Consider the following 16,884-nt stretch of genomic DNA (forward strand, 5'->3'; position numbering starts at 1 on the left):
TAAAATAATTTTATCAAGCATTTTTTATTCAAATTTTAGAGAAAAAATTTTAAGAGTCCAATATATATATATATGTTAACTACTTAAAATATGTCAACTCATTTAATTATATGAATTAACTTCAAAAAATTAATTTAACTATCTAATAGATGCTTTAAGTAGATATACAACAAAAAAAAGGGAAAATGTACCAATACCCTCCTAGACTATGACCGAAATCTCAGAGACACACCTTAACTAAACTGAGATTCTATCTCCCCCCCCCCCCACCTTAACCCATTTTTTTGTAATTTTGTGCACCTTTTTGGCTTACGTGGCATCCAAATATCTCCCACGGTCTCAATTGCGTGGAGTCGCGGAGTGTGCCACGTAAGACAAAAGGTGTACAAAATTATTTAAAAAAAATAAGCTCGGGTGTAATAGGACCTTAGTTTAGTTAAGGTATGTCTCTGGGATTTCAGTCATAATCTAGGAGGGTAATTGTGTCTTATCCCACAAAAAAAATGAATCTAAAATGTATAATATGAACACCTGTATCATATGTTCATTCTTCTTTTCCTATGCTTGCCACTCTCCTCTTCATTTCTTTTTCAATTTTTATTTGTTTGTGTTATGTCAATAAACAGATAATATGTATTTATGTTACTCCATAATTATTACTCACTCAACATAATGTGACATCTGAACTTGTCCCGAATTTTTTAAAAAACATCTTAACTATGCGGGTCCTATTACCCAAATAAAACATCTTGAACTGATATTATTACATCATTTTTTTGTTCATCTTACATAGAGAGTGTGTGCACTCCCTCAAAGAGAGTAAGCAACCTAAAATAACTAATATAATTTTATTTTTACAAGTATTTATTATAAAATATATTTTCTTATTTTTTCATCATTATTTTTTCTCTATCTTTCTTCTTTCTTCTTCAAAAATTCATTGTCATCTCCATTGAAGCTTCTCACTTTCAATGTCACCATTTTTACCACAACTTCACCTTCCTTTTTTTACTTCTATTGGGTTTACTCTCTTTAATTTTAAAACTTTATCTAAATATTTTCTTACATTTTGAACAATATGATAAACTCATTAGACTTCAAGATGATTAGGAGGTATTAGATAGTTTTTTTTATCCGATTTTAATCAAGTTCTTTCAATTTTCGAAGAATTCATTGATTCTTTTAAAATTATCATTTCTAATTTTGAAGTTATATGAAAAAAAAAATTGATGATACCTTCAAATTTTTAAATTTTCTTAGAAAAATAATTAGTTTTGTTATCAATAATTCAATAAAGTATAGAAAATAGTCTGATTTTTTTTTTTACAATAAAATCACTAAAATAAAGAATTTGATTGGAGAAGTAGAAGAAAAGGAAATGAAAAAAAAGGGGAGAGGCGTTCAACTTGACATGGGTGGTGGGGGTGAGGATGGGAGGTGGGAGGTGAAGAAAAATTAAATTTAGAGTGATGACTTTATGTCTTTTCTCTAATTTAGAGTATAGTCAAACTAATCAAATGTTTGATGTGATTCAAATATAAAACTTCTATATATTTAAAAAAAATATAATTCATATACTTAGAAATTACACAAAGAGTACTACATTTATATTAGTAGGTGGTAATAGATATTTTATAAAAGTAGTTGAGTTGCGCACAAATTATATTAGGATATAATAATTATAAAAAAAAAATAGTAACTACAATCAACTATATATCTATCTATATATAATAGGAGATGCAAAAAGTGTCACGTGTCAGCACTATAAAAAAAAAATTACTAATTTAAAAAAAAAAATTAAAAAAACTACCTATATATAATATGAAATGCAAAAAGTGTCACATGTCAGCACCACAAAAAAATAAAATTACCAATTTTAAAAAATTAAATTTGTAATTTTAAAAAATGCTAGGTGTCACGTTAGGAACATAATTTTTTTAATATACAAATCGTTTTAAAATAGAAAATTCAAAAGAAAAACTATACATAATTGTTGCCATATTTAATTTTTTAAATTATCGAACCAAATTTTTCATTGTTAACAATTATGTACACTTTGAAGAAGGGTGAATTCAATGAATGATAAGATAACCTTCAAACTTTCATTAAATTCAACAGTTATATACGATTTCTCATTCCCATATTTAAACTTCAAACCAATCATTCATTGAAGTGAAAGTTGATTTTTCACAAAACTACAGTAAAAGAATCACAACAATGAAAGCACGACAATTACATGTAAATGACAAACATCAGATGGACTGCTTATTGGTAATTTTGCTAGACAAAGTTTGATTTGATTTTTAAAATAAATGATATTTGACTTATAACATTCTTTATTTTTCAATCCTTTTACTTAAAAATGTCACCTAAAATGGGATGGAATGAGTAAATTTTATTAGCATCAAGTACCAAATATCGTACCGAATACAAAAACAAACTAAAATATATATCATATACCACATCAAATATTAGAGGTGTCAAACGGGCGGGTTGAATTGAAATTGGAGATATTAAAAATGAAATGAAATAGAAATATTGGGTTGGGTGTCCTGACCCGCCCAAGTTTACTTTGGGATCAAATGAGCTTAAAACCGGTTGGGCCTCGACCCGCTCAATTTGACCCGCTTAATCTCAATAATTTTAATATATTGTTATTTAAGTTTTATAACACAATTTGAATTTCAACTTGAGACAATTTAAAAAATGAAGTTACAAATGGATAGATAAATCCTAAAAGATATAAAAATCAATAGTAATTCATACCTTAAATATAAGAACATACATTACATCAATGCAAATAAAAAATCTTAAAACGGATTGAAATTGGAGATTGAATTGGACTCAATTGAAGATTATCTTAAAATGGGTTAAGTCTTAAATGAGTTGAGATTAAACCCAATTCAAATTATCTTAAGTCCAGCCCTTAAAATTATGGGTAAATTACCTATAGTTAAGCTCATTTTTGATATCACTATCAAGTATCAAAATATCAAAATCACGACATCAATTTTTTTTTTTATATATACCATATTGTGTCCAACCCTAATCAAAGTTATAGATGAAAAGTTGTAAATCAACTCATATATGGACAATCAGGACAAAGTCACATAGTTGGACCCCACCGCACCATCTTCATACTCGTTTGTCAAATCATTGCTTTGATACTAGTTTGTTAGAAGAAATGGTCAAAGAATATTATAATACTGCAAGAGTTCCTAAGTCCAAATCAGACATTAAAAAGTCAGAAGAACATAGCAAAAAAAGGGTTTGTACAGAGTCTTCCATGGACCGTGAAAGGAACCACGGGCTGGAAGGGGATACATAAACCAGAGCTTAGAAAAAATGGAAAAGTTGGAAGAGAATTTCATGAAAACGTTCACGAACTGTGAAGGCTTTCACAAACCGTGGATCGATCTGTAAACCCAAACTTCATAACTCAAAAATTTCGTCTTCTATGGACGTTTGTACGACCCGTGAACAAATCTACCGACTGTAGAAGCATCCATAGAATGACCTTCAAAACTCAAGATTTATTCTGCTTTTACGGGCATCTTCACAGCTATAAAGTGTTATACGGTCCGTGGAAGACGTCCGTAAATGACCACGGTCAGTTTTAAGTCAGAATTATTTGTCTTTTCCCACTCTTATAATTTCTATACTATGTCATTTTTATCTATTCTAAGTGGGATTAGGGGGATTTTATCATCCCGAAACTCTTCATTCATCAATAACCTCTCCAAATTAGATTTCTTCTCTCTTAAGTTTTCTCTCAAAGCTAGACCTAGGTGTCCAAACTTCAAGTTTCCATTTCAAGAATCAAGCCAAAATTTCTATTCCAGATATGTGGGATTTCATCAATGGGTATCCCTTCAGAAATTCAAGTTTATGACTCCTACAAGCTATAAATTTCTATGATCTTTATGGGTTTCCATTATAAACCAATTTTCTTGATCAGACCCTAATTGCACATTTTACTCATGAATTCCCTGATTTCAAGTATAATTTTATGTTTTCAATGATAATTTTATGAACCTATAGCATGCAAATATTTTAATGATTCAAAATTATGCTATGTCATATGCATTTATCAGATTTTTACGATTTTAGGTGCTTTTAGATACAGTATCCTCAAAATTATTTTCAGATATCATGATATAAGATGCTTTCAGATAAAACATCTCTCACTATGATTTCAGTTATCAGGATTTATGAGTTACTCAGTATGCATCTGTTTATTAGTATGATTCAATTTTATCAGAATATTACTATTTCCAAATTATGCATGTTTTCGTTGAGAGTATACTTAGCACTTAGCAAACTTTAGGGAAGAAGGTTTATGGTCAGCATCTGTGGACCTTTAATATCAATCTCTAAGTCCTAGAACTATGTTTCACCATAGGATTTATCTCAGATAGACATTAGCTAGTGGATCCATCCTAGGTTAGTTATCAGGTCCTTACGATGACAAGTATAGGACACCCTTTTTTTGGTGTGGGGGGAGTACATTGAACTTAATATAGTAACTCACATGGTTTATGTCGGTTTTAGTATTTCCCACAAACAGAATTTCAGTTATTGCATGACCTTGTACTTATGTATTTCATATCAGTATATCTCAACTTCATGTTTTTTTACTTGGTCATTGCATCAACATGGTTTACAGATGCAGTATGTTTAGATATCTTATTTACTAAGCATATTCCTCATACTCAGAATATTCAAAGTATTGACTGCATACATTCTACATATATTATTTGATGACATAGATTCTGACGCTTAGTATCCAACCCGCGGTTTGTATAGGTCCAATCGGCGTTGCAGTAGTACCTTGGTAAGTCCTCACTCTTTGAGGACAACCTTTATCATTCTTTCATTATGGTTACTTCCGTTTTCAGACAATAGGAGTTAGTTAGGCTTTGTCCTAACAACTCATATTAATAGAGGCTCTCAAACAATTAGATATAGATTGAGCTTATGTTATTTCTTTTAGGTATTAGTCTATCTTTGTTATGGGCTTTATTCAGATATTTCGGATTTATCTTTCGCGTTTATATTCTAGTTTATATTGATTTATGTTGATTTCAGTGTCATGTTATGCCATGAGGTTAACTTGAGGTCACTTGTGGTTCTAAGCACCGTGTCACATCTAGGAATAGTCTCGGGGCCTGACAGAACACTCTTAATACAATGTGATATTATTTACTTTAGGCTAAGCCTACAAGATTTTTCAACAAAGGCATCACACCATTAAGAATAACAAACACCTTATAAGTAGCTATTTTAAGGAAAAAGTACACTTATTAGCCAGAAAGATTAAACTAATTACACGCCCATAATTCATCCTTAATTAACTCACTTTATTCACGTCGACCTAAAGTAATTATCCTGCGTGCCCCCTTCTTAGAATAGATAGTCCCTTAATGATGCAATGTCAGTATATGAATATATTGTTATAATTGCTTATTCTTATTATTTGCATCAATATAAATTATATATCAAAATGGATGTTGATTATAAGCCTAAGATTGAGAATATTGTGAATTGTTTTTGTCATTTTTTTTTACATGCTAATATGTAAACTTTCACTCCCATATTATCTGATATTTTTAATGGCCAAAATTTTGGTGCAATTGCATACTTGATCTCGATTTTTCAAAAGCAACAATTTTGAATTGATTTGAGATTTATGTGACTAAATTTTTATAATTGAAAGTATATTCTACTATTTGTAATGAACTGACCCGATCGTTATAAATAGGTCCATAGGAAAAAATTTGGGCCAGAAAACGTTCCAGATAGTAACTTGAATTTTTTTTGGCTAGGCCAGCCTTAGATGGAATCTGGTAGGTGAGGTGTAGGGTCATCCGGGGAAAGGTGGGATCTTGTTTTGAGATTTTTATTAGCATCAAGTACCAAATATCGTACCGAATACAAAAAAAATTAAAATATATATGATATACCACATCAAATATTAGAGGTGTCAACGGGCGGGTTGAGTTGAAATTGGAGATATTAAAAATGGGTTGAAATAGAAATTGGGTAAGGTCCTGACCCGCCTAAGTTTAGTTTGGGCTCAAATGGACTTAAAACCGATTGGGCCTTGACCCGTTTAATCTCAATAATTTTAATATATTGTTATTTAAGTTTTATAACACAATTTGAATTTCAACTTGAGACAATTTAAAAAATGAAGTTACAAATGGATAGATAAATCCTAAAAGATATAAAATCGATAGTAATTCATATCTTAAATATAGGAACATACATTACATCAATGCAAATAAAAAGTCTTAAAAACGGGTTGAAATTGGAGATTGAATTGGGCTCAATTGAAGATTCTCTTAAAATGGGAGACTTGAATGAGTTGAGATTGAACCCAATTCAAAATTATCTTGAGCCCAACCCTTAAAATTCTAGGTGGATTACCTATAGTTAAACTCATTTTTGACACCCCTATCAAGTATCAAAATATCAAAATCACGACATCAATTTTTTTTTGTATATACCATACAGTGTCCAACTCTAATTTCAAAGCCATAGATGAAAAGCTGTAAATCAACTCATATATGGACAAAGTCACGTAGTTGGACCCCACCGCACCATCTTCATACTCGTTTGTCAAATCATTGCTTTGATACTAGTTTGTTAGAAGAAATGGTCAAAGAATATTATAATACTGCAAAAGTTCCTAAGTCTAAATCAGACATTAAAAAGTCAGAAGAACAGATATAGCAGAAAAAGGGTTTGTACAGACTTTTCCATGGACCGTGAAAGGAGCTACGGGCGGGAAGGGGATCCATAAATCAGAGCTTAGAAAAAATGGAAAAGTTGGAAGAGAGTTTCATGAAAACGTTCACGAACTGTGAAGGCTTTCACAAACCGTGGATCGATCTGTAAACCCAAACTCTATAACTCAGAAATGTCGTCTTCTATGGACGTTTGTACGACCCATGAACAGATCCACAGACTGTAGAAGCATCTATAGAAGGACCTTCAAAACTCAAGATTTATTCTACTTTTACGGGAATCTTCACAGCTATAAAGTGTTACACTGTCCGTGGAAGACGTCCGTAAATGACCATTGTCTGTTTTAAGTCAGAATTATTTTAGTCTTTTCCCACTTTTATTATTTCTATACTATGTCATTTTTATCTATTCTAAGTGGAATTTAGGGGGTTTTATCATCCCAAAACTCTTCATTCTTCAATAACCTCTCCAAATTATATTTCTTCTCTCTTAAGTTTTCTCTCAAAGCTAGACCTATATGTCCAAATTTCAAGTTTCCATTTCAAGAATCAAGCCAAGATTTCTATTCCAGATATGTGGGATTTCATCAATGGGTATCCCTTCAGAAATTCAAGTTTATGACTCCTACAAGCTATAAATTTCTATGATCTTTATGGGTTTCCATTATAAACCAATTTTCTTGATCAGACCCTAATTGCACATTTTACTCATGAATTCCCTGATTTCAAGTATAATTTTATGTTTTCAATGATAATTTTATGAACCTATAGCATGCAAATATTTTAATGATTCAGAATTATGCTATTTCATATGCATTTATCAGATTTTTACGATTTTAGGTGCTTTTAGATACAGTATCCTCAAGATTATTTTCAGATATCATGATATAAGATGCTTTCAGATAAAACATCTCTCACTATGATTTCAGTTATCAGGAACTATGAGTTACTCAGTATGTATCAGTTTATTAGTATGATTCAATTTTATCAGAATATTACTATTTCCAAATTATGCCTGTTTTCATTGAGAGTATACTTAGCACTTAGCAAACTTTAGGGATGAAGGTTTATGGTCAGCATCTGTGGACCTTTAATATCAATCTCTAAGTCCTAGAACTATGTTTCACCATAGGATTTATCTCAGATAGACATTAGCTAGTGGATCCATCCTAGGTTAGTTATCAGGTCCTTACGATGACAAGTATAGGACACCCTTTTTTTGGTGTGGGGGGAGTACATTGAACTTAATATAGTAACTCACATGGTTTATGTCGGTTTTAGTATTTCCCACAAACAGAATTTCAGTTATTGCATGACCTTGTACTTATGTATTTCATATCAGTATATCTCAACTTCATATTATTTTACTTGGCCATTGCATAATCATGTTTTACAGATGTAGTATGTTTAGATATCTTATTTACTAAGCATATTCCTCATACTCAGAATATTCAAAGTACTGACTGCATACATTCTACATATATTATTTGATGACATAGGTTACGACGCTTAGTATCCAACCCGCGGTTTGTACAGGTCCAATCGGCGTTACAGTAGTACCTTGGTAAGTCCTCACTCTTTGAGGACAACCTTTATCATTCTTTCATTATGGTTACTTCAGTTTTCAAACAATTGGAGTTAGTTAGGCTTTGTCCTAACAACTCATATTAATAGAGGCTCTCAAACAGTTAGATATAGATTGAGCTTATGTTATTTCTTTTAGATATTAGTCTATCTTTGTGTTATGGGCTATATTCAGAAATTTCAGATTGAGCTTTCGCGTTTATATTCTAGTTTATATTGATTTATGTCGATTTCAGTGTCATGTCATGCCATGAGGTTAACTTGAGGTCACTTTTGGCTCTAAGCACCGTGTCACGTCTAGGAATAGTCTCGGGGCCTGACAGAACACTCTTAATACAATGTGATATTATTTACTTTAGGCTAAACCTACAAGATTTTTCTCCAAAGGCATCACACCATTAAGAATAACAAACACCTTATAAGTAGCTATTTTAAGGGAAATGTACACTTATTAGCCAAAAAGATCAAACTAATTACATGCCCATAATTCATCCTTAATTAACTCACTTTATTCATGTCGACCTAAAGTAATTATCATGTGTGCCCCCTTCTTAGAATAGATAGTCCCTTAATGATGCAATGACAGTATATGAATATATTGTAATAATTATTTATTCTTATTATATTATTTGCATCAACACAAATTATATATAAAAATGGATGTTGATTATAAACCTAAGATTGAGAATATTGTGAATTGTTTTGTCATTTTTTTACATGATAATATGTAAACTTTCACTCCCTATCTGATATTTTTAATGGCCAAAATCTTCGTGTAATTGCATACTTGATCTTGATTTTTCAAAAGCAACAATTTTGAGTTGATTTGAGATTTATGTGACTAAATTTTTATAATTGAAAGTGTATTCTACTATATGTAATGAACTGACCCGGTCGTTATAAATAGGTCCATAGGGAAAAAATTTGTGCTAGATAGTAACTTGAATTTTTTTTGGCTAGGCCAGCCTTTGATTGAATCTGGGTTAGATGAGCTCTAGGGTTATCCGGGGAAAGGTGAGATCTTGTTTTGAGATTTGAAAGATGTATACTTGTAGCCATGACATTAAGGAATCCATAAGACCATTCAGAATTAAATTCGGATAAGTAGAACTCCCTTGATATGAAAGGTATGAGTCAGGACGTCAAAGAAAGAGTTTGTGTTGTAAAAATAGCATATTTTCGAATGCTGAGCCGTAGAAAATCCTTCGACCTTGCTATAGTGGACGGATTATCGCTATAGCACCATTCAGACCACTATAGCAAGGTTGGAGTCGATATGGCGAGAGAATCTTGATTTTATGTAGAAAACTACCCAAAACTCCTATTTTATGCAAATTAAGTTCTTGAAACAGAGAAGAGCGATTTTGGGCAGCCTATATCAGTTTTCCCATGAAATTCACTGGTAAAGGTAAGAGTTTGACCCCCTAATCTTGTAATTTGTTTCTTAAGGTTTGGAAACTAGGTGGTTAACGTTGGGGAAGAGTTTTGAGCATGAATTCATGTTGGTAAGGAGACCTAAGTTGGGGAAGATGATCACATTTTGGCCGGGGTTGGGATTTGTTAGTTATCTGGGTGAATTATTAGGTCATTTGTGATTGATTATTGTTAGTATTGTTTATTTAAGATCAAGAACAAGCCAAAGCACTTCACAAGGGGAAAGCTTGGGCTATTTAAAACTTTCAAGGGACTTGATTTGAGGTAGGTGATGGTTATATGCTTCTGGGATATGTATAGTTGCATGTTTATTGCTTGTAGTGTCATATTGTGCGATGTGTGATAGGAAGCATGTGAAATAAACTTGTGATTGTAACTTGTGGGGGTTCAAGTATCTTGCTCATTATGTTATGTGTTGATGCATGATGTGATGTAATGTGATTATGCATGATTGGTATTTGCATTTTGATCATGTGAGACATGTTATGCATAGGTTAGTTCATGTTTTGTGATTTTTATATCACGTGATTGATATTTGTTGTTATATTATATGTTGCCTTGTGATTGTTATTTAGTGATGAACTATTTATATGCATATGCTGGACTGACCGCATGATCCTACCAGTACACGGTGGTTTGTGTATTGATATTGTACTTGTTTCTTTTCTTGTAGAGTGCAGTGAATCTTCTAGCGGTTGATTTGAGACCTAAGTATTGAGAGATATCTGATTTGAATCCAAGGGTGAGCCTCGTCTTTCAGACTTCCAGAGCTCAATATTTTCTTGTCCATTTGGTCAGACACAAACTTTTGGTTTAGTATGTTTTGTTTTCCCCCCAGTTGCATACCCATTTAGATTTATTTTAGAGTTTTGGTATGGTGATCTTCAGTTCTTTGGGGGGTATTTACCACACTTGTTGGTTAGTCGTTTGTATTAAGTTTATGTGAACTCAATTCTTTTATGCAGGGGCGGACCCATATAGACACTTCCGGATGCTCGAGCACCCATTAACCTTGTATAGAACTATCTATACTTATATAGAAATTAAGAGGAATAATATATAATTAAACAACGAGCACCCACATGATAAATAGCCTTATTGGCGTAGTGGTTGTTTGAGGATGCTTAAGGCCATACTTGGCTTTTGCATTCGGGTTCGATTCCCATTCAACTCTGCTCTCCTTCTTATTTATTATTTATGCACTTGAGTTCGATTCCTAGTCCGCACATTTTTAAAATTTAAAAAACTAACCCTTTTCTCCTTATCTATCATCCTTAGATTTTTATTTTATTTTTTTCTCCCTTACTCCCTAGGTTGATTTTTTTTTCCCCTTTCACTCGTTGTGTTTTGCTATTTCTTCTAAAATAGAGTTTTTACAAAATAAACGTTTCTTTTTTCCTTTATTCAAAATAATATTTATTGTAGTTTTTCTTATGGATTGTTACGTTTTTGCTATCATGTTCAAATATGATTGTCTTTTTTTTTATGATGAAGTGTTAAATTTATGCACTTACATTTTTTGATCGGTAACTAAGTGGGGTTGAACACTTTTTTTTAATTGTTGAGCACCCTTTGACTTCTTCATCTTTTACCTTTTATATTTTGAAGTTTCATAGTGAAAATTTTATCACCCAACTTGTAGCTAAGAGAGCACTCACAACCTTAAAATTTTAGATTTGCTACTGCTTTTATGTCTAGACTGTTTTTCCCTGTTTTATATAAATTAGACTTGGTTGTTTAAATGGTTTTGGGGTTGCTTTAGGGTTAGTTGGTTTTCTCGCCGGTTTGCTTAGTGTGGGTGTCGCTCACGATGGTCTGGGTCATGACAAACTTGATATCAGAGTCCTAGGTTCATTGATCTCATCATACTAAAACGAGTCTAGTAGAGTCCTACAGATCGATACGAAGACGTCTGTACTTTTTTGCAAGGGCTAAAAGACTTTAGGAAATTCTCTTCCTTTGTTCCTTAGTGCTATGACTTGATTTCGATTGGTACATGGTGATCCAAATTGGTATCTAATATCTTTCATTCTGTTGTCCGTAGATGGTTAACACTAGACGCACTAGCGCTAAAGTGATAGCTCCATCAGTAGAGCCCGCAGCTAGAGGGCATGGCAGAGGGAGAGGTATGGGCAGGGACGGGGGCAGAAGAAGGGCAACACCCGCTAGGGGTGGAGCTCAGAATGTGGAAGTACCAAGGGAAGCAATCCTACCCCACCCCATGATTCAGTTATTGAGGAAAAGGTTGAGATCGAGATTGAGGATGAGGTTGAGCCTTAGGTAAGGACACATACTAGGGTAGAAGGTCTTCCCTCTGTGGATGCAGAGACTGTCCAGTAGATACTCCCTTTTCTGGGTGGGTTGATAGGTACTGAAGTCACTTCCATGGTTCAGACTGCTCATGTTTTGATTACTCGAACTTTTACTGCCACTAGTACCAAAATGAATAGGGATGAGGGGGCTAGCACTTTGTTCCGTTCGTTGCTTGGCCCTGTAATGACTGGTACGAAATATGAATTACTATCAAAATAAATACAACATAGCTTAGTTTACTTTTCATGAATTATATATTCAAAGATTGATAGTCAGATAATAATGAATGACTAATTAAATAAAAATGAATGCAATACAATACAATGTTTGTGTATGCAATTAACATACACGGGTGTTCAAGAGCCAAACATACCCATCAAGAACAATTTTTCATTAAGCATTCAACTCTGTGCCCGAAATATTTTTTCATCCACAAGCATAAGTTTGAATGTCCGCAGAAAATCATGAATGTAAATCAATCATATCAATTGATCCATCATGTCAAAATGCCATCAATCCATTATAAATAATTTTCAACGGGCATGCTTGAGTATGAATATTAATTATGTGAAAATACACATAGAATGTACACAAATTATAGTTAGCCAATTTTAATAATTTCTAGTGTGCGGGATATTGATATATCAATAACAGGCCAATTTAATCAGGATAATCACTATCCAACCTTAGTCGTAACATGCAACTGATAAAATAATTACATATTTAACTAAATCGGCTAAATACCCATCCATATAAGTTATCACATGATAACTCCATAGGTGTTCGTGAACTCACCATTGTGACACCCTTCTTAACCCAAACTCTAATTAACATTATTTATAAAAACATCTTTCAATATCGGAGTCTAGAAAATCTTAACTTATATAGATTTGAAAGAAAATTTAATCTACCAGAAGTTTTACCGCAACTTAATGCGTTAAACAAGTTTAATTTATTCAAAATAGGACTTTACGATGTTAAACAAATTCGTGAAACAACTTCTATTTTTGCGCAACACTTGAATTTCCAACTTCTATTTTTTTTATTTTCTTCGAAACGCATTCCGATCTTGAGGGACCCATGTATCCGTCCGTCTCTGCAAGTCATAAAACAGATGTTAAACTAACGGAAAATGTCATTTAGGTAAAAGAGGTTCTAATAATCAACAAATTTACTTTTAAGTTACGATAATAATATTTCGATGGTTTGTACTAGGTGTCTTATAAATTATAATGGTGCTATGTAGTTTGTAGAACACAAGGGAAATTTGTCTTTCAAATGTAGGAGATGATTCGAGCTAATTTAACACAATTTTTTTGGTGAATCAAATGAATAATGTGAGAATGATTGGTCGGTATTATTCGAAATAAGGTGGCCGGAGTGACATATGTGGTGACAAGATGAGAGAAGTGAGACTGAGATAGTTTGGACATATGAAGAGATTATGTGTGGATGCACCAGTGACGAGGTGCGAGAGGTTGGCTATAGGGGGTACGTGGAAAGACAGGGGTAGACTAGAAAAGTATTGGAGAGAGGTGATAAGACAAGATATGACGCAACTTCAGACTAGCGAGGATATGGCCGTAGATAGAAAAGTGTAGAGGACACATACTAGGATAGAAAGTTATTAAGTAGTGTAATGGTGTCTTGCTTAATGCTTAGAATAGTTGGTGTTTGTTTATGTATTAGTTGTATTACTATAGTTCTTGTTTTGATATCCATAGACCATAAGTATTTATTGTTGTTTTCGATAATCTATCCTAGTAGATTGTTTATTGTGTTTCGATTATTGCACTATTTTATTGTTGTTGTTGCTCCCTTCCAGTAGACTTTACATTGTTTTCTTGTGATGTGCTATATTTACTTCTTTGTATTTGGAATAGCTACATTTGAGCCGAGGATCTTTTGGAAACAACCTCTCTACCTTCATGAGGTAATGATAAGGTACATTCTATCTTTTTCAGATTTCACTTGTGAGATTTCACTAGGTACATTGTTGTTTGTTGTTGGTATTATTCCCACTAATGAGGGGTAGAATCTATATAAATTCTAGCTGTGCCTTGTCTGCGAAACCAAAAAAGGATAACTAAGAACAGGACATTAAATCCATTAACAATTTTGACAAAAAGACATAAACTAAGGACAACAGTGGATTAATAATGCTTACAATAAGAATTTCTTCCTCCCTTTCATTACTTATAATGTATAAATTACATGGGGACTTTTCCTGCATAATAATCTCTGTGAACTAAATATTTTGATCTTATTGTTTCTTTCATATAAGTAGCCTAAACCATTTTTGTATGTATAACGATCCATACATGTTCTGAATATAAATCTGAGAATGGAGCCTGAATGCTGCTGCTGCATCATTAACTGGGACAACACGGATTTATGCATAATTTTTTCACAAAACTCCAAAGCTTAGGCAACGATTGGGTAGGATGCGCAAGTCGCAACACCACACATGTTCTTTCCCATCTCCATTTTGAAGTATCCATCCTCACCCCAATCTGCTCCCCATGAGTTCTTTATGAGCCAGTAGGGAACGCCATTTTCAACACCGTAACCCACAGCAAGAACAGCATGGTTTACGTCCTGCCAATGAAACAGTCAGTGTTTGTAATATTGTCCATATAGGCCTATTTAGGTGATAATAGATAATTGCATCTTCTCAGGTTACTCGGGACAGATGACTTACCATGGGAGTGTCGCCACATTCAGTGCTGGTGTAAACTCCGCTCTTATACTGTTTGAAACCTTTTACCACCTCAAAAGCAACACTAACAGGCCTAACCAATGCAACTGCGTATTTCAGTTCATCTTCAGCACCCTGTAATAACACATGTTAATCAGGAGTCCATATGTGTAATTGGTAAAAGCAGCAGCTCAATAAGTTAAACAAATGGGCTGAATAACACTGGCAAAAAGTTGGTTCCATCCCAAGGAAACTAAAGAGATCTTAATTACCAGGGTAATATTGACAGAACTGATGACTTTGACACCAATATTTGCTTGTGAGAATTTACATATGCCATTCTTGCCGGTGTATGGATATGCTTCTTCAGTGTCAAGACCACCATTGAATTTAATGTACTCAAAGGCTTGTGATGGCAACCCCCCATTGCAGCCAAAGTTATTAAAAGCTCCAGCACAGTCCACAAGCTGCTGCTCTGACAGAGAGATTCCCTTCCCAAATGCTTGGGCATATGCTGCCTCTAGTGCACCAGTAGTGCTGCCAAAACCCCACATATATATGCCTGCTCCATTAGATTTCAATTTTAGGAGTCCAACATGATTCTAACTAATTCTCACCTGAATGTCCAGCAAGATCCGCACTTGCCCTGTGCCTTCACTGGGCTAACAATACCGACTTCCCTCCAGTCCTTCTATAATCACAAAATTGGAAATTTGGTGTTCGTTAGGATCAAAAAAATAATCTTTCTGCAACCAATTGAACACACTAATTAACGCAGCACACGGTGGATGGATGTTTAGTGTTTCTATCTTTATTATAGCAAAATTCAACTCAGTGCACTCTACCATCTTGGAAATAATAAAGCATTAGATACAAACTAGTTTAATTAACTCTAATGAGTAACTCCAGAAATATATAACCATAAAGGATCGGAGTTCATTCAGATTGGATATACCGTCTCTGGCAGAACGACGTTAGTTAGCTTGAGATTGCCCTTTGTAGTGGCAGAACAGTTTTGAGATGCCCCCAACTTGTGTCTACGGAACTCATCCCATGTTAGGTCGGTAAACTCTGCCATGAAACATAAAAGTAATCGATAAACAATTAGATTGATCATAAGTTGCAAACACTTATCCAAGCATATATGATGAATATAAGAATTCAATTAAGAATTGTTCATTTAGCTTGATTAGTTACTAAGTAAAATAAAGAAAGAACTTAACTTCTACAAAGTGTTTTTTTTATACATCATGAATAAGTAGTTCATACTGAGTTTTTATAATCTAAATAACTAATTAGTAAGTGTGAACTTGTTTTCCTAGTTGAAGATAAGAAAGTATACCATTGACACCGAGTTTGTATGATAGTCCTTTGCTGTTATGCGATCGGATCATCTTCAGATTGTCCAAAAATATCTCGAACCTTTGCTTGATCTCCTCAACGGACTCGTACCTTTTCCGATGCCTTTTATAAACATTCAAAAATAGAACAATATTAGTTTAATTATAAAAGCAAAACGATAGAGAAATCGATCTCATTTTCGAATTTAGTAACCTGATAGCAAAGCGAGCGAAGGAGAGAGCATTGCGAGTCTGGCCGACGACTTGAAGAATTCCGTTCTCCAGCTCTTCGGAAACTACTACTTGCCTGATCGGATTCTCATCGGCGAAGGTCGCCGGTCCGGCAAGTGCAGCAGCGAAAAGGCCGGCGACAAGAACCAATAGGAGTGAGAGACTTGACATTGTAATTATTGTAATGTGGGAAGGATTGTAGGAATAGAGGATAATTTATTGAGGTTGATGGGCCCATTTGAAAAGTATGGACGCGACCCGGGCAGATATTTTTAGTATTTTTCTTTGTGACGTTTGATATCGTTAATAAAATTCAATTCATTTAAATTTACATTTGTATATTTAAGATCCAAATTCTAGCGGGACAAATATCTAAGTGAGTTAAAAGTTAAAACTTGTTAGAAAAAAATCCTATGGGAGGATCTTCAAGTTGACGTGCTCGCAAACATTAATAACATGGCGTAGTGGGTGACCTTAATTTTTTGTTATGGAATTCATTTGAAATTAGTTACTCTTTCATAATATGGGAGTATCC

General features: G+C 33.5%; 1 protein-coding gene across 1 annotated transcript; it reads right to left on the reverse strand.

Moving 5' to 3' along the window:
- Positions 1–14,212: 14,212 nt before the first annotated feature.
- Positions 14,213–16,557, reverse strand: LOC102578939 (cysteine proteinase 3). The gene is made up of 7 exons (XM_006342320.2): positions 16,333–16,557; positions 16,121–16,242; positions 15,734–15,849; positions 15,396–15,469; positions 15,051–15,315; positions 14,782–14,913; positions 14,213–14,678 (listed from the first exon to the last, which is right to left on the reverse strand). The coding sequence occupies exons 1-7, from the start codon at positions 16,518–16,520 to the stop codon at positions 14,505–14,507; spliced, it is 1,071 nt and encodes a 356-aa protein (XP_006342382.1). The 5' UTR covers positions 16,521–16,557; the 3' UTR covers positions 14,213–14,504.
- Between the last annotated feature and the right edge of the window lie 327 nt (positions 16,558–16,884).

This window comes from Solanum tuberosum, unplaced genomic scaffold, assembly GCF_000226075.1.
Source record: "Solanum tuberosum cultivar DM 1-3 516 R44 unplaced genomic scaffold, SolTub_3.0 scf00037, whole genome shotgun sequence".
In the NCBI taxonomy this organism is placed as follows: domain Eukaryota; kingdom Viridiplantae; phylum Streptophyta; class Magnoliopsida; order Solanales; family Solanaceae; genus Solanum; species Solanum tuberosum.

Excerpts from the sequence above, each read along its gene's own strand:
- LOC102578939 (XM_006342320.2), bottom strand. The coding sequence starts at position 16,520 with ATGTCAAGTCTCTCACTCCTATTGGTTCTTGTCGCCGGCCTTTTCGCT. Across the intron at positions 16,243-16,332 it reads TTCGCTCGCTTTGCTATCAG|GCATCGGAAAAGGTACGAGT; the intron begins GTTACTAAATTC and ends TGTTTATAAAAG. Across the intron at positions 15,470-15,733 it reads ACGTCGTTCTGCCAGAGACG|AAGGACTGGAGGGAAGTCGG; the intron begins GTATATCCAATC and ends TTGTGATTATAG.